Source organism: Oncorhynchus tshawytscha, linkage group LG15 (genome assembly GCF_018296145.1).
Source record: "Oncorhynchus tshawytscha isolate Ot180627B linkage group LG15, Otsh_v2.0, whole genome shotgun sequence".
NCBI classification, from domain to species: Eukaryota; Metazoa; Chordata; class Actinopteri; order Salmoniformes; family Salmonidae; genus Oncorhynchus; species Oncorhynchus tshawytscha.
Window position 1 is genome coordinate 28159504 of NC_056443.1, and position 18064 is coordinate 28177567.

At 42.9% G+C, this 18064-nt stretch overlaps 1 protein-coding gene across 1 annotated transcript in view; it reads right to left on the reverse strand.

Moving 5' to 3' along the window:
• LOC112214891 (neurexin-2-like) overlaps positions 1-18064 on the reverse strand; it is a 1125107-nt gene that overhangs the window by 562045 nt on the left and 544998 nt on the right. Inside the window, 1 exon segment of the mRNA XM_042298402.1 lies at positions 14472-14495. Coding sequence (XP_042154336.1) covers positions 14472-14495 — 24 coding nt within the window.

The following is an 18064-nucleotide window of genomic DNA, read 5'->3' on the forward strand; positions in this document are numbered from 1 at the left end:
CTTATGGGCTACAAGCCTGACGTTGGAGGCTTTGGAGGTAACACCTGGCACGAGACAGGATATGTCAAGGCAACAGTGACTACAAGGTAATATCACTAAGATCACATGTGGATCAAGAACACAGGCTGAGGATGAGAGAGGCGGGGGCTTTGTTAAGAGTTCTATTGACTCTTGAGCTTCGGCTTTTCCTCTCTGTCAACATGAAAGGATTGTATCCAGATCATAGCCAATGATAATCCATTATACTGTGTATGCTGGGTCAGTGAACCAATCCAAGTCGCTTAAACCTATATGCTCTAATCCGTGATACATATTGTATGATCATGGTTTCTTCATGCTGGAGAGGGCAGAATCAGTGAAGCCAATTCCTCAGCGCTGCACCATAAGCTATTGCCTTTTTACCATTGATTTCTGAAAAAGCAGACAATGCACTCTTAATAATGGGTAAATGGAGTGGGTCGTTCTATTTATTTTAATTTATTTTATTTTAATCTAATATAAACGAGTAAATGATACATCATCCTAAAATGTTAACACAGATTTGGTGCAATATTTAGTGTAGTTGTCCTTCTGAAGTGTAGCAGGGCACCTTTCCATCAGTGCATCAGGCTTACATTTCCTCACGTATCCTATTGTAAGAGACCAAAAGGAATGTCCAGTGTTGATGAGTCTGATGACAATGGAAGTGGATCTGGGAGATGTAATGAAAGGTTGCATCTTGAAGTTTGTGATGGTGGGAAATTGGCTGTTTTCACTTCAGTTGCTCAGCCAGTGTTATTTTTGACACACCGTAACGTGTGAGGGAAATTACACTGGTTTACATGCAGAAAGGGTTTGAAGGACTCTGGGATAAAGCAGATAAAACCAGGTCATATCCACAGCTATGCACGGAGCATGCTATAGGACCATTTTTGGCAACCTTTGTTTCAGCCTCAGTTGTATCACGCCCTTAAATATTCAACTATCATTGCCGTCAATTTGATGATTAGTGGAATATGTGTGTGCTTGCAGGGCTGGAACAAATGCATGCCCACCCTGCAAGCTAGATAAGAGGTCAGATAAATATGCCATCCAGCTATGAATTTTGGATTTGATGACGCTGCATAGTTTCACCCGCATTTGGTAAAAGTTTCCATCTTGTTGCCACGGGACCAAAGTGATGCATTCTGGGAGTAACGTATCACCTTGTCAGCCAAGATATAATGATATCATATTGGTGTACTGGAACCAGGGCCATTTCTGACCCTCTTTTATTTACCTTAAATGTGCCCTGACAGCTCATTCCTTCTCGTGCCAAACCAACTGTGCTCCTCAACACCGAATATATTATATGTAACGTCCTCAAGAAGACAATAGTAGCGCTACACCCGCCTTTCTATTTAACGCGACAATAGACTGAGCGCTATGTAATTGATTCCTATTACAACATCGTAATTCCCCTCAAAACATGGCATGCAGCTCCAGCTCAGTGAGCAAATAGCCTGGGTATCAATGGAATACGGAGACTCACAGTGCCTTCGGAAAGTATTCAGACCCCTTGACTTTTTCCACATTTTGTTAGGTTACTGCCTATTTCTAAAATTGATCAAATAGTTTTTTTCCCCTTAACAATATACACACAATACCCCATAATGACAAAGCAAAAACACTTTTTTAGAAATGTTTGCTAATTTATAAAAATGTCAAATTTACATAAGCATAACACCCTTTACTCAGTACTTTATTGAAGCACCTTTAGCAGCAATTAAAGCCTCGAGTCTTCTTGGGTATGATGCTACAAGTTTGGCACATGTGCATTTGGGGAGTTTCTCCCCTTCTTCTCTGCAGAGCCTCTCAAGCTCTGTCAGGTTGGATGGGGAGCGTCGCTGCACAGCTATTTTCAGGTCTCTCCAGAGATGTTCGATCGGATTCAAGTCCAGGCTCTGTCTGGGCCACTCAAGGACATTCAGAGACTTGTCCCAAAGCCCCTCCTGCGTTGTCTTGGCTGTGTAGGGTCATTGTCCTTTTGGAAGGTGAACCTGCGCCCCAGTCTGAGGTCCTGAGCACTCTGGAGCCAGGTTCTATACAAGAATCTCTCTGTACTTTGCTCCGATAATTTTTGTCTCGACCCTGACTGGTCTCCCAGACCATGCTGTTGAAAAACACCCCCACAGCATGATGCTCCCACCACCAGGCTTCACCGTAGGTTTCCTCCAAACGTGACGCTTGTCATTCAGGCCAAAGAGTTGAATATTGGTTTCATCAGATCAGAGAATCTTGTTTCTTTAGGTGCCTTTTGGCAAACTCCAAGCGGGCTGTCATGTGCCTTTTACTGAGGAGTGACTTCCATCTGGCCACTCTACCATTAAGGCCTGATTGGTGGAGTGCTGCAGAGATGGTTGTCTATCTGAAAGGCTTTCCCATCTCCACAGAGGAACTAAAGAGCTCTGTCAGAGTGACCATCGGGTTCTTGGTCACCTCCCTGACCAAAGCCCTTCTCCCCTGATTGCTCAGTTTGGCCTGGCAGCCAGCTCTAGGAAGAATCTTGGTGGTGGTTCCAAACTTCTTCCATTTAAGAATGATGGAGGCCACTGTGTTCTTGAGGACCTTCAATGCTGCAGACATTTTTTGGTAACCTTCCCCAGATCTGTGCCTCAACACAATCCTGTCTCTGAACTCATGGCTTGCTTTTTGCTCTAACATGCAATGTCAACAGTGGGATCTTGTGTAGACAGGTGTATGCCTTTCCAAATCATGTCCAAACAATTGAATTTACCACAAGTGGACTCCAATCAAGTTATAGAAACATTTCAAGGATGATCAATAGAAACAGGATGCACCTGAGCTCAATTTCGAGTCTCATAGCAAAGAGTCTGAATACTTACATATGTAAATAAGGTATTACTGTTTTATATATTTTTTACGTAACAGAATGTGGAAAAAGTAAATTGTCTAAATACTTTCCGAAGGCACTGTATATAAAAGCACAAAATCCCTGTTCAGGTGATAAACAGAGTTTCATTATGCTTCTCGGCAGCGTAGCTGGGTTTTCTGATCTGAGCATTGATGCGCTGACTTGTTCTCTGGACAAATCTCATTGCTGCTCAATCCATCGCTTGCTGTCATTAAAAATTAGCCATTAAGGCTTCGTTTACCTAACCTAACATTTATTGCGGAATAGCTCAAGCTCATTGTACACTTTATCATACTGAGATGCCAAAAAGTATTCATATATTTTCTAAACCGATAGTGTAATCAATATGTCACATAATGTAGGATACCAATAAAGTAGCAAATTGAGAGTAAGGAGCTATAGAGGTACAGGATTGAATTAATCTGAGTCAATAATCTAGCTGAGATTCTCACACAAAACCCAATCTGGCACATGCGCAAGCAGACGCACACACACACACACACACACACACACACACACACACACACACACACACACACACACACACACACACACACACACACACACACAGAGAGACCACCTATTCCCAAACCTCATTACAGGACACAGCCAACTTAAATCCATCAAAAAACACCATCAGCGAAACAAACACCATCAGCGAAACAAACACCATCAGCGAAACAAACACCATCAGCGACCCAAACACCATCAGCGACCCAAACACCGTCAGTGAACCACAACACCGTCAGTGAAAAACAACACCGTTAGTGAACCACAACACCATCAGTGAACCACAACACCATCAGTGAACCACAACACCGTCAGTGAACCACAACACCATCAGTGAACCACAACACCATCAGTGAACCAAACACCATCAGTGAACCCAAACACCATCAGTGAACCACAACACCGTCAGTGAACCACAACACCATCAGTGAACCACAACACCATCAGTGAACCAAACACCGTCAGTGAACCAAACACCATCAGTGAACCAAACACCATCAGTGAACCAAACACCGTCAGTGAACCAAACACCGTCAGTGAACCAAACATCAGTGAACCACAACACCGTCAGTGAACCAAACACCATCAGTGAACCAAACACCATCAGTGAACCAAACACCGTCAGTGAACCAAACACCATTATTGAACCAAACACCGTCAGTGAACCACAACACTGTCAGTGAACCACAACACCGTCAGTGAACCAAACACCATCAGTGAACCAATAACCATCAGTGAACCAAACACCATCAGTGAACCAAACACCATCAGTGAACCACAACACCATCAGTGAACCACAACACCATCAGTGAACCACAACACTGTCAGTGAACCAAACACCATCAGTGAACCACAACACCGTCAGTGAACCACAACACCATCAGTGAACCACAACACCATCAGTGAACCAAATACCATCAGTGAACCACAACACCGTCAGTGAACCAAACACCATCAGTGAACCAAACACTGTCAGTGAACCAAACACCGTCAGTGAACCAAACATCAGTGAACCACAACACCGTCAGTGAACCAAACACCATCAGTGAACCAAACACCGTCAGTGAACCAAACACCGTTATTGAACCAAACACCGTCAGTGAACCACAACACTGTCAGTGAACCACAACACCGTCAGTGAACCAAACACCATCAGTGAACCAATAACCATCAGTGAACCAAACACCATCAGTGAACCAAACACCATCAGTGAACCACAACACCATCAGTGAACCACAACACCATCAGTGAACCACAACACTGTCAGTGAACCAAACACCATCAGTGAACCACAACACCGTCAGTGAACCACAACACCATCAGTGAACCACAACACCATCAGTGAACCAAATACCATCAGTGAACCACAACACCGTCAGTGAACCAAACACCATCAGTGAACCAAACACCGTCAGTGAACCAAACACCGTCAGTGAACCAAACATCAGTGAACCACAACACCGTCAGTGAACCAAACACCATCAGTGAACCAAACACCGTCAGTGAACCAAACACCGTTATTGAACCAAACACCGTCAGTGAACCACAACACTGTCAGTGAACCACAACACCGTCAGTGAACCAAACACCATCAGTGAACCAATAACCATCAGTGAACCAAACACCATCAGTGAACCAAACACCATCAGTGAACCACAACACCATCAGTGAACCACAACACCATCAGTGAACCACAACACTGTCAGTGAACCAAACACCATCAGTGAACCACAACACCGTCAGTGAACCACAACACCATCAGTGAACCACAACACCATCAGTGAACCAAATACCATCAGTGAACCACAACACCGTCAGTGAACCAAACACCATCAGTGAACCAAACACCGTCAGTGAACCAAACACCGTCAGTGAACCAAACATCAGTGAACCACAACACCGTCAGTGAACCAAACACCATCAGTGAACCAAACACCGTCAGTGAACCAAACACCGTCAGTGAACCAAACACCGTCAGTGAACCACAACACCGTCAGTGAACCAAACACCGTCAGTGAACCAAACACCGTCAGTGAACCAAACATCAGTGAACCACAACACCGTCAGTGAACCAAACACCATCAGTGAACCAAACACCATCAGTGAACCAAACACCGTCAGTGAACCAAACACCGTCAGTGAACCAAACACCGTCAGTGAACCACAACACTGTCAGTGAACCACAACACCGTCAGTGAACCACAACACCGTCAGTGAACCAAACACCATCAGTGAACCAAACACCATCAGTGAACCAAACACCATCAGTGAATCAAACACCATCAGTGAACCAAACATCATCAGTGAACCACAACACCGTCAGTGAACCAAACACCGTCAGTGAACCAAACACCGTCAGTGAACCAAACACCGTCAGTGAACCAAACACCGTCAGTGAACCAAACATCAGTGAACCACAACACCGTCAGTGAACCAAACACCATCAGTGAACCAAACACCATCAGTGAACCAAACACCGTCAGTGAACCTAACACCGTTATTGAACCAAACACCGTCAGTGAACCACAACACCATCAGTGAACCAAACACCGTCAGTGAACCTAACACCGTTATTGAACCAAACACCGTCAGTGAACTACAACACCGTCAGTGAACCACAACACCGTCAGTGAACCACAACACCATCAGTGAACCAAACACCATCAGTGAACCAAACACCATCAGTGAACCAAACACCATCAGTGAACCAAACACCATCAGTGAACCAAACACCATCAGTGAACCAAACACCATCAGTGAACCAAACACCAATGAACCAAACACCATCAGTGAACCAAACACCAATGAACCAAACACCATCAGTGAACCACAACACCATCAGTGAACCACAACACCATCAGTGAACCAAACACCATCAGTGAACCAAACACCATCAGTGAACCACAACACCATCAGTGAACCACAACACCATCAGTGAACCACAACACTGTCAGTGAACCAAACACCATCAGTGAACCACAACACCGTCAGTGAACCACAACACCATCAGTGAACCACAACACCATCAGTGAACCAAATACCATCAGTGAACCACAACACCGTCAGTGAACCAAACACCATCAATGAACCAAACACCATCAGTGAACCAAACACCATCAGTGAATCAAACACCATCAGTGAACCAAACATCATCAGTGAACCACAACACCGTCAGTGAACCAAACACCGTCAGTGAACCAAACACCGTCAGTGAACCAAACACCGTCAGTGAACCAAACACCGTCAGTGAACCAAACATCAGTGAACCACAACACCGTCAGTGAACCAAACACCATCAGTGAACCAAACACCATCAGTGAACCAAACACCGTCAGTGAACCTAACACCGTTATTGAACCAAACACCGTCAGTGAACCACAACACCGTCAGTGAACCACAACACCGTCAGTGAACCACAACACCATCAGTGAACCAAACACCATCAGTGAACCAAACACCATCAGTGAACCAAACACCATCAGTGAACCAAACACCATCAGTGAACCAAACACCATCAGTGAACCAAACACCATCAGTGAACCAAACACCAATGAACCAAACACCATCAGTGAACCAAACACCAATGAACCAAACACCATCAGTGAACCACAACACCATCAGTGAACCACAACACCATCAGTGAACCAAACACCATCAGTGAACCAAACACCATCAGTGAACCAAACACCATCAGTGAACCAAACACCATCAGTGAACCAAACAACATCAGTGAACCAAACACCATCAGTGAACCAAACACCAATGAACCAAACACCATCAGTGAACCACAACACCATCAGTGAACCAAAAACCAATGAACCAAACACCAATGAACCAAACACCATCAGTGAACCAAACACCAATGAACCAAACACCATCAGTGAACCAAACACCATCAGTGAACCAAACACCATCAGTGAACCAAACACCAATGAACCAAACACCATCAGTGAACCAAACACCAAAGAAACCAAACACCGTCAGTGAACCACAACACCATCAGTGAACCACAAAACCGTCAGTGAACCAAACACTATCAGTGAACCAAACACTATCAGTGAACCAAACACCATCAGTGAACCAAACACCATCAGTGAACCAAACACTATCAGTGAACCAAACACTATCAGTGAACCAAACACCGTCAGCGAACCACACATCGTCAGTTAACCACACAACTTGCGATACCCTGCTTGTAAGCCAAAAGGTACAGTACCAGTCAAAAGTTTGGACAAATCTACTCATTCAACAGTTTTTCTTTATTTTTACTATTTTCTACATTGTAGAATAAGAGTGAATGCATATAACACATATGGAATCATGTAGTAACCAAAAAAGTGTTAAACAAACAAAATATATTTTATATTTGAGATTCGTCAAAGTAGCCACCTTTTGCTTTGATGACAGCTTTGCACACTCTTGGCATTCTCTCAACCAGCTTCACCTGAAATGATTTTCCAAAACTCTTGAAGGAGTTCCCACATATGATGAGCACTTGTTGGCTGCTTTTCCTTCACTCTGCAGTCCAACTCATCCCAAACCATCTCAATTAGGTTGAGGTCGGGTGATTGTGGAGGCCAGGTCATTTGATGCAGGACTCCATCCCTCTCCTTCTTGGTCATACAGCCTTTACACAGCCTGGAGGTGTGTTGGGTCATTGTCCTGTTGAAAGACAAATGATAGTCCCACTAAGCACAAACCTGATGGGACGGTGTATCAATGCAGAATGCTGTGGTAGCCATGCCGATTAAGTGTGCCTTGAATTCTAAATAAACCACTGACAGTGTAACCAGCAAAGCACCCCCACATCATCACACCTCCTTCTCCATGCTTCACGTGGGAACCACACATGCAGAGATCATCCGTTCACCTACTCTGCGTCTCACAAAGACACAGCTGTTGTAACCGAAAATCTCAAATTTGGACTCATCAGACCAAAGGACAGATTTCCACCGGTCTAATGTCCAATGCTCGTGTTTCTTGGCCCAAGCAAATCTCTTCTTATTATTGGTGTCCTTTAGTAGTGGTTTCTTTGCAGCAACCATGAAGGCCTGATTCACACAGTCTCCTCTGAACAGTTGATGTTGAGATGTGTCTGTTTCTTGAACTCCGTGAAGCATTTATTTTTGCTGCAATTTCTGAGGCTTGTCCTCTGCAGCAGAGGTAACTCTGGGTCATGAGATACAGTTTCTTCAAAGCACTTTATGGTTTTTGCAATTGCACTTGAAGAACCTATAAAAGTTTTTGAAATGTTCCATATTGACTGAGCTTCATGTCTTAAAGTAATGATGGACTGTTGTTTCTCTCTGCTTATTTGAGCTGTTCTTGCCATTATATGGACGTGGTCTTTTACCAAACAGGGCTATCTTCTGTATACCAACCCTACCTTGTCACAACACAACTGATTGCCTCAAACACAATAAGGCACATCTGTTAATTGAAATGTATTCCAGGTGACTATCTCATGACTGGTTGAGAGAATTCCAAGAGTGTGCATTTGCGGTCATCAAGGCAAAGGATGGCTACTTCTCAAATATAAAATAAAATAATATCCCAGAGTCGCCGCTTCATTGTTGACGTTGAGACTGGTGTTTTGCGGATACTATTTAATGAATCTGCCAGTTGAGGACTTGTGAGGCGTCTGTTAATCAAACTAGACACTCTAATGCACTTGTCCTCTTGCTCAGTTGTGCACTGGGGCCTCCCACTCCTCTTTCTATTCTGGTTAGAGCCAGTTTGCGCTGTTCTGTGAAGGGAGTAGTAGACAGCGTTGTACGAGATCTTCAGTTTCTTGGCAATTTCTTGCATGGAATAGCCTTCATTTCTCAGAAGAAGAATAGAACTCTTCTGAGTTTCAGAAGAAAGGTCTTTGTTTCTGGCCATTTTCAGCTTGTAATTGAACCCACAAATGCTGATGCTCCAGATACTCAGCTAGTCTAAAGATGGTCAATTTTTTTGCTTCTTTAATCCGATAACAGTTTTTAGCTGTGCAAACATAATGGCAAAAGGGTTTTCTAATAATAATTAGCCTTTTAAAATGATAAATGTGGATTAGCTAACACAACGTGCCATTGGAACACAGTAGTGACGGTTGCTGAAAATGGCATTTGTACGCCTATGTAGATATTCCTTAAAAAATCAGCCGTTTCCAGCTACAAGAGTCATTTACAAAATTAACAATGTCAACACTATATTTCTGATCAATTTGATGTTATTTTAATGGACAAAAAAATGGCCCTTCTTTCAAAAACAAGAACATTTCTAAGTGACCCAAAACTTTTGAACGGTAGTGTTGATTTTTTGTACACTTTTTTGGTTACGACATGATTCCATATGTGTATTTTATAGTTTTTCTGTATTCACTGTTATTCTACAATGTAGAACATAGTAAAAATAAAGAAAAACCCATGAATGAGTAGGTGTGTCCAAACTTTTGATTGGTAAAGTAAATCGAAACTGGATTCCTAGCTTATTACAACTCAGGATAAGACATTTACAACCTGGTTGTTTGGCGAGCTACGGGAGACCTGTGGAGACAGAGTGCAGTTCAGCATTGTGCTCTAACAGCAGAACCTGGGGTGTGCTTGGCTGAGCGTGTCACTGGCTCATTGACCATTATGGGCTCTGTGACACTAAGTTAACACCAGAGAGTTCTCTACTGGATACCCTCTCATCATGTTAGCATCAGGGCCTGCCTGCCTGGACAAGGGCCTTTGTTCTTGGAGCAACAACAACACACACACACACACACACACATTCACACACACAGTGTCAGAGTGCAAACCAGGTGAAGCACCCTCAGTGGCTTCTCCACTGCCTACATAGATTTGGTCTGGCATCAAAGTGAAGCCGTGCAGGCGGTCTTTGAGAGTGGGACTGGGGCGCCTGTATCTTAGTATGGATCTACTGACAGATGAATCAGTGTTCGCCCAGTATGGAAGGTGTTGGAACAACAGACAGTGTAGAAACCAGATGTTCCTGGAAACACATATCAAAGGGAGAGCGTTCAGTGAACCACTCAAAAGTAAGTAATGATGGAACTAGTGAAGTCCCTCCTGTAACTCGTCCGTTACATACTGTTTGGAGGTGGTGCTACCCATTCAAGTGTTTTACTACTTCTAACAGTTCCTTCATTGTGGACAACATTGTAAATTGGTTTTTGGTTTAGCAATCATGTACAGAAATGGACAATCTTACCTTGACAGTAAATCGCTTACTTGATTGAAGTGCAGGTCTTCAATTTGATAATGTCTTACTACTTACCTTCAACATAGTTTTTAACCGCTAGAGGCAAATATCATGATGTCCACATTGACAATTTTCAACCAAAGTTAGTTATCAGCATTAAATCAACATTTCAAATACAGTATCAGAGGCGGAGCAAATCAATTCCTTCTCAAATAAACTATCCAACAATAATTATTTTCATTGGTCCGCGAATGCAAACACGTCACACATGCAATGATGACCCCCTTTGACGCCTTTCCCTAAGACAGGTTGAAGTAGGGCTGTGAAGGTCTGAGCAGAGGGAGGGGGGTCTCTTCCGCGAGGAATCCTCCTGCAGGTGGCTGGCAGCTGGACTGAACAACTAGCAGTGACTGAACTTAGTGAGAAAGATCCGGAAGTCTTCAGGCATCAGTATGGAGTCTTTAGCTCTGAGGGCTAATCCAAATGATGCCTTAATTTGCTGTACCAACCCTGAGTTAGTGATGGTTGGGGCTGGGGGGAGGCAAAGGGAGCACAGGAGGGACGGGGGCAGTCTTTTGAGATCATTCACAAGTGTTAAAGTATGGAGAGAGGGAGCTTTAGTTGTGTGTTGGGCAGTTAAGGAGAGTTGGGTTGGAGGGTGAACTGTTAGTACTTTAGTAAGTAGGGGAGAGTCAGACACAAAAATGGTTGTTAGTACAGTTACAACATACAGGTTGGATTCAAACAGTAGTATTAGTAACATATTGTTTTAGTAAATTTAGTAGTAATAGTATCAAAACAATTAGGAGGAGTCTTTAAGGTCCTCTGCAATTTGATTTGTCCATCCAGATCAGATTTTCGGACTGAAAGCGTGTGACAGGGGCTTGTTTTGGTTAAGAAGAAACAAAATGATTCCATCCAAGCTAATTAGAAGGACATGAGACATGCACTGAATGACTGGATGACAAAATGGAAAGTTAAAGGAGTCCATTGGACAAAACAAAACACATGAACCAACAGAGGCAACAATCAAACAAAAACACAATCACTTTGAGAGGAGGCGGCAATGGGAAAAGGAAAGCCCAAACTGCAGAGGGCAACACTACTACACCAGACGAATGGAGAAGTAAAAGGTTAAGGGTGATATTAGGACAAGAACGCCAAAGGAAAGAACGCCCATCTAGACACGTGTGCAGACTGGCGCTCGCTGGGCTAGAGCAGCGGAGACACCCTTGAGGGGTAGGATGCAGATGTCTATGATGCTAGCCAGAAAAACAACATGCAAACAGGATGCATGATCCAAACCAAAAGGAAATGTACAGCACAATGAGGGACCAAACCAATGGAACAACCACAGATGCATGTAGTCAACTGAAGAAGGAGAGGGTTTTAAAGAACTGGGACATCTAAGTGAGGGAATAGGGATTCCACTGTCAACGGTGAGAAGAGGGGTGAATGTAACATTCAAATTGTTCAATCTAAGAGCTATATGAACTCCCTTTACTACACCTCCTACTCGCCATCCATGTTTGTGCATGTGCTAACAGCTAGCCAGTAGCTTATGAACAACCCCTCCATAATCTTTCCATTACTTTTACAGGTAATTACACAAATTGGCACTAAGTGACTTTGAACATACACATACAGTGTAATTTGATTGCTTGAGTCATTTACAGTAGTTATGAAACCCATAACTGGTTAGAATAACAGTGATCTCAGGCTGGTCTTTTGTTCTGCTGTACAGTAGGCTCTCTCGTTTGATTCCACTCCAACTCAGGGGTTGGATGGCTAACACAACCTACTCACTGTAGGCATCCCTCCTCTAGTCACCTAGAAAATGAAAAGCTGTTCCCCCTCTTTATTTTTCCCTTTTTCCTTATTTTTCCCCTAGCAAGGTAAGGAGTGAGGTCGTATTATTGGTTTTCATAAGTTATATATATATATATATAAAAAGGTAACAAAACCCTGAATAAAAGGGGGTGGCTGGAGAGTTACGTGGCCACACGGATACTAGTGTAATGATTGATATATGTATGTATATATAATAGCCATGATATATGCATATACATATATTCTTTAATGTAATTGGTTTATCAATCAACAACAACCAAAAGATAAAGGGGTCAACTCTTACATGCAGGGGGCCAGGCCAGTAAACTCAGAGGTAACAAGAGTTAGTGTTAGTGATGGAGACTGTAGATCGGACACAGTCGAGACATTCCAAGAGATTGTCCCTACATGCCATGTAAGTTTGGTGGGGAGAGTGTAACCCATTAAAATGTTGTTGTTTTTTTACTGGGGGACCCAAATCCAGTGACAGGAAGTAAGAAACTAAGCAACAATGGCTATCTGGGAAGACAAACAGAACAAAATCCCTTTCTCTTTCGTTTCCTCTGTAGATGCCTGTTGCCTGCATGTGTTAATCCAAGAAGAACCATGAAATCAGTCATTTACTGTCCTTAATTCTTATTTATACATCAAAGAAAAGTATCTACTTTAAATTTGATCTTAATTTTACAGTGTTTTTGCTTTGGCAACAAACAACTAATGCCTGGTGTTCATTGAGTCATTTATACTAGTGCATGGCAATGCTGTAATTCAACATGTAAATCAATGATCATCCTTCTGGGGATATTTCTGAAGGAATTGTCATGGATTACCAAAATGTCTTCTAACAAAATATCCATATCAGTACTATTACGCCAACCTGCCTCTTACCCTATCCTTGCTTATTTAGTCTATTCTATTCCTTTCTAAGAAATACATCACTTTTCCCATTTCCTTTAGCAAAGCAGCAGCAGCACTGTCCCGACTTGTCCTGTTGTTCTGACTCCTGAAAGCCTGGCTATACACAAGAAAGCCTTAGTAGCAGACAAGGAGACAGTATTTACCATTCAGACACAATGGCATTGAATTAAGTGTGGATGTTGAGTCCAGGTATGGGCTCAGCGCTGAACCAGCTCAGTCCTAAATCACACTGTAGGTCTCTAATGGGATCGAGCCCTCATTTGAGGCCCTGCTTTACGGCCATGTTTCTGCCACTAAATCAGGAGGTGTAAATACGGACCTGACCTCTATTAACGTTTGAGTGGGAACCACAGGCCTTGGCACACACATATTTGCTGCAGTACATTCTCGGCCGAACCTGTAGATAGTTGCCGAAGGAATAGGTAGACTCATTTAAATCTTAACAATACAATTGCCTTCAACTAAGTTAGACAAATGTTTTTGCATATATTTTTACGTAGTTAATTCAAAGTCAACTAGGTTAGCTTAGTTATATAACACACTGTTTAAGTAGACTGACAAATGTTCAAACTTGATAACATTAAATATATAGAGCATCTAGTATCAGACATAGTAGAATATTACCCAAATGGCCTGAGTTCTTACTACCTGTCACTTGGGTTGTAAAAGTAGGGGTTATTCTCTGTCAATGGAGTCCGCTGTGTATGTCCACATCAAGGACGCTTGTTGAAAAAAAAAATAGGGGATAGGTTTTGTCGTTGTCAATTCAGAAGTTGATATCTTTCTTGGAAAATAATTCTTTATTTCTTCATACGGACAGCGTTTGGGAAAAAAATCTAACAATTCTAAAATTGTTGCTAAATTTCAAATTTTAGGACAGACCTCTTTCAGTGGATAGTTTTCTATTTTTGTAGGAAGGGAGGAGAGGAGTATTGGATGGTAAAAAGCAGGAACGGACAAAGAAGTAAAATAAAGACAAATAGAGAGGTGATTGTTTTCAGCTACCTTGGAATCGATGGAAGTTTGTATTTTCAGTAAGAGCAAACGGAATAGAAAGAGGTAACGGAAACCCAGGGCAAACCAAAGTAAAGACAATTAGAATGATATCTACCATATAATGCAGTTTGTTTACCATAGCGTGTCCAATGCCTGCGTGCTTCAGGAGAAAACAGGGGGAGGAGAAAGCAAAAAAAGAATGACAAACCGTAAACTCAAAGTTTCGAACTTCAAAAACAAATTTTTACGAGATTTCGCCTTTTTAAATTTTTTTTTTACAATAAACAATCAGGCTAATTTAAGAGTAGGCGATAATAAACCAACCAATCAATCCTTGAAATGTCCAAAAATAAATAAAGTAGGCTTTATTTTTATTTTTTCAATATCATACAAATCTTCCAAATAAAGAAATAAAGAAAGTAATTGGAAAAAGTTTGACTTTTCGTATTAAAGGGTTTTTCCAAAATATATAAAAGATAAAACAATATCATTACATTTGTTAGTATGTAAGTACGCAAGTTAAATAGAAAAAAGAACAGATGACTCACATTCCGTGAATGACACAATGTTAGTTGTACAAATTAAAGGAAAACCAAATCACAAAATAATATAATACATTGGAGAATTCTGAAGCTTGTTGTTAGTAAAAAGACAAGAGTTAGCAAATCAATTTTCACAGAGGGGTTGGGGGCAGATTGGGGGTGGGGCTTGTTTTTTGAGTGCGAAAGGGAATGAAGGAAAAGCAGTTCAGTATTAGTATTAACCACTTCTGATAGGCTAGTCTTGACTGTGGGTGTGGCTGGTAGGAGGGACAAGCTCTGTTAGAATCGGTGCTCCATTGCAGGGGGTGTGGCCAATCATATTCCAAATGCTTGGCAGGTTATATTTTCCTAAGCAAACTTTATCTCGAGTTGCTTTTCTCTAGATCTTGTGCAAGAAACAGTTTAGGGAGTATGGAGAAGCCAGAAAAAAAACAGCAAAATGTAAATGTTCAAAATTACCACAACAGTTAAAATGGCTAAGAGACGAAGGATAGCAGTATTGACAATGATAATCAGAGAGTTAGAGCTATTCCATTTCAAAGGGGTAAGAACAATTAAACAAAAATGACATTTATTGCATAGTGTGAAGCAGAAAAGAGAGCGAGAGAGTGAGATAAAGAGAAACATAAATGAAAGAAAGAAAGAAATGAAGAATGAAAGCGATTGAAATACATTTAGTTCATTTTGCACATGCAGTATCCTTCAGTCTGCCTCCTGAAAGAGAGAGATATTCAGTTATTCAAGTTCACTTCCAAAACAACCAAAACCCATATCCTCTACTCCTAAGGAGAGAAACAAACACACAAGACACTGTGTTAAAAGTCCACTATTTATATGTACTTAATGGCAAATAGTTGCCTGGGTTTTCCTCACAATTCATTGTGAATGATGACAATGAATGTACTGCAATGTACTGTAATTTTGAATACACACTTTGTCATGTGATGTCTGTATGAAGCCTGATGTCATTTGAACCTTAATTCCCAATTAGTGGAGAAAGTAGAGGTTTTAGTTAGATGACTTTGTGCGTGTGCGTGTGTGTGTGTGTGTGTGTGTGTGTGTGTGTGTGTGTCTATGCTTGCTTAGCCTATCCGGAGTCACCAGGAATCGTTAACACCCGAGTTTCAGGAACACAGTACTTTCAACCTAACTTCCATTTTCCCTGAAAAACAGAAGTGGGACTCCGCTTTTTGTTATTTATACGCCTGCAATGTTAGGTCAATGTTAGGTCAATGTTAGGTCAATGCTTGCATGCAAACGTGTACCCTGGTGCCTGCATTGAGGACATAACGCAGCTTTGTGTTGCTCACTCTGTATGTGCCCAGTGGATTACTTAGCGTGTACACAGTATGTGTGGGAGTGAATAAGAGTGGCAGCCACACATCTGAGCTACACAATGCCAGCGGGGGTTAGCCAAAAAACAAAATGGCCGCCCACTGTTCGATCCCGGGTCACGTTAAGCCGCGTCGAGCATCTCCGCTCTGCTGCTAATGACTTATGTTAATCCATTCATTAGGTAAATAAGTTCCAACAGTGGGTGTGAAATTTGCATATGTATGCCTCTCTGCCTCGTCAAAGACCTACAATGCGCTAGTGTCTCTAATCGTCCCAAAACACATCAACAGATACATCAAGCCCATAACTTGATTGGGACTCAAAGGGATTGGTGACGCAAAACAATGGTTTATTAAATTAGACAAATTACGAAGGTGACAATGACTTTGTGTCTTTGTCTCACAGGCAGATAGCAATTATATGAATCATCTTTTTTTTGTGAGAAGCATGATTAAATATTACGTGTGTGGGGTTTCAGATCCCCCTGGGGTTTGATGTCTGAATCCTGAATTTATCTGGGATCTCTACAAAGTTCTTACATGAAAGGACAGTCTAGGAATGCATGGGGAAAATGAATCTCCTCAAACTGATGATGATCTTTCGATGAACATAAAAGTGGGCATGACGAACATAAAGTATGGAGAGAAGTCAGTCTGAAGTCATCCCTTCATCAACGTTTTGGAGAGAGGTAGTACAAAAATGTACGTTCACACCCTGAAATGACCAAAGTTGCCATGGAGATCTTCAACCAACATTCCAGACCAATACTCCCCCTTTAACTTCTAAGCATGTCATAGCATGGCCGCATGTTAAATGATTGAAGGGAAGATAGGCAAAGAAAGACAGAGGAAAGAAAGAGGTATAGCTTAATATAACACCCTCCGAAACTATCTGAGAATCACTAAAACCTGTATGAACCTGTAGAGCGAGAGGGAGAAAGAGAGGGTGGCAGAGAGAGAGGGGGAGAAAGAGAGGGTGGCAGAGAGAGAGAGGGGGGAGGAGGAGAATTAGAGGGTGGCAGAGAGAGAGGGAGGGGGGAGAAAGAGAGGGTGGCAGAGAGAGAGGGGGGGAAAGAGAGGGTGGCAGAGAGAGAGGGGGAGAAAGAGAGGGTTGCAGAGAGAGAGGGGGGAGAGAAAGAGAGGGTGGCAGAGAGAGAGGGGGAGAGAAAGAGAGGGTGGCAGAGAGAGGGGGAGAGAAAGAGAGGGTGGCAGAGAGAGAGGGGGAGAGGGTGGCAGAGAGAGGGGGAGAGAAAGACAGGGTGGCAGAGAGAGAGAGAGGGGGGGGGAAGAGAGGGTGGCAGAGAGAGAGGGGGAGAAAGAGAGGGTGGCAGAGAGAGGGGGGGGAAGAGAGGGTGGCAGAGAGAGGGGGAGAGGGTGGCAGAGAGAGAGGGGGGAGAAAGAGAGGGTGGCAGAGAGAGAGAGGGGGAGAAAGAGAGGGTGGCAGAGAGAGAGAGGGGGAGAAAGGGAGGTTTGCAGAGAGAGAGGGGGAGAGAAAGAGAGGGTGGCAGAGAGAGAGAGAGGGGGGGAAGAGAGGGTGGCAGAGAGAGGGGGAGAAAGAGAGGGTGGCAGAGAGAGGGGGGGGGAGAGGGTGGCAGAGAGGGAGGGGGGAGAAAGAGAGGGTGGCAGAGAGAGAGAGGGGGGAGAAAGAGAGGGTGGCAGAGAGAGAGAGGGGGAAAGAAAGGGAGGTTTGCAGAGAGAGGGGGAGAGTTAGAGCTATTCCATTTCAAAGGGGTAAGAACAATTATACAAAAATTACATTTATTGCATAGTGTGAAGCAGAAAAGAAAGAGAGGGTGGCAGAGAGAGAGAGGGGGGGAAAGGGAGGTTTGCAGAGAGAGAGGGGGGAGAAAGAG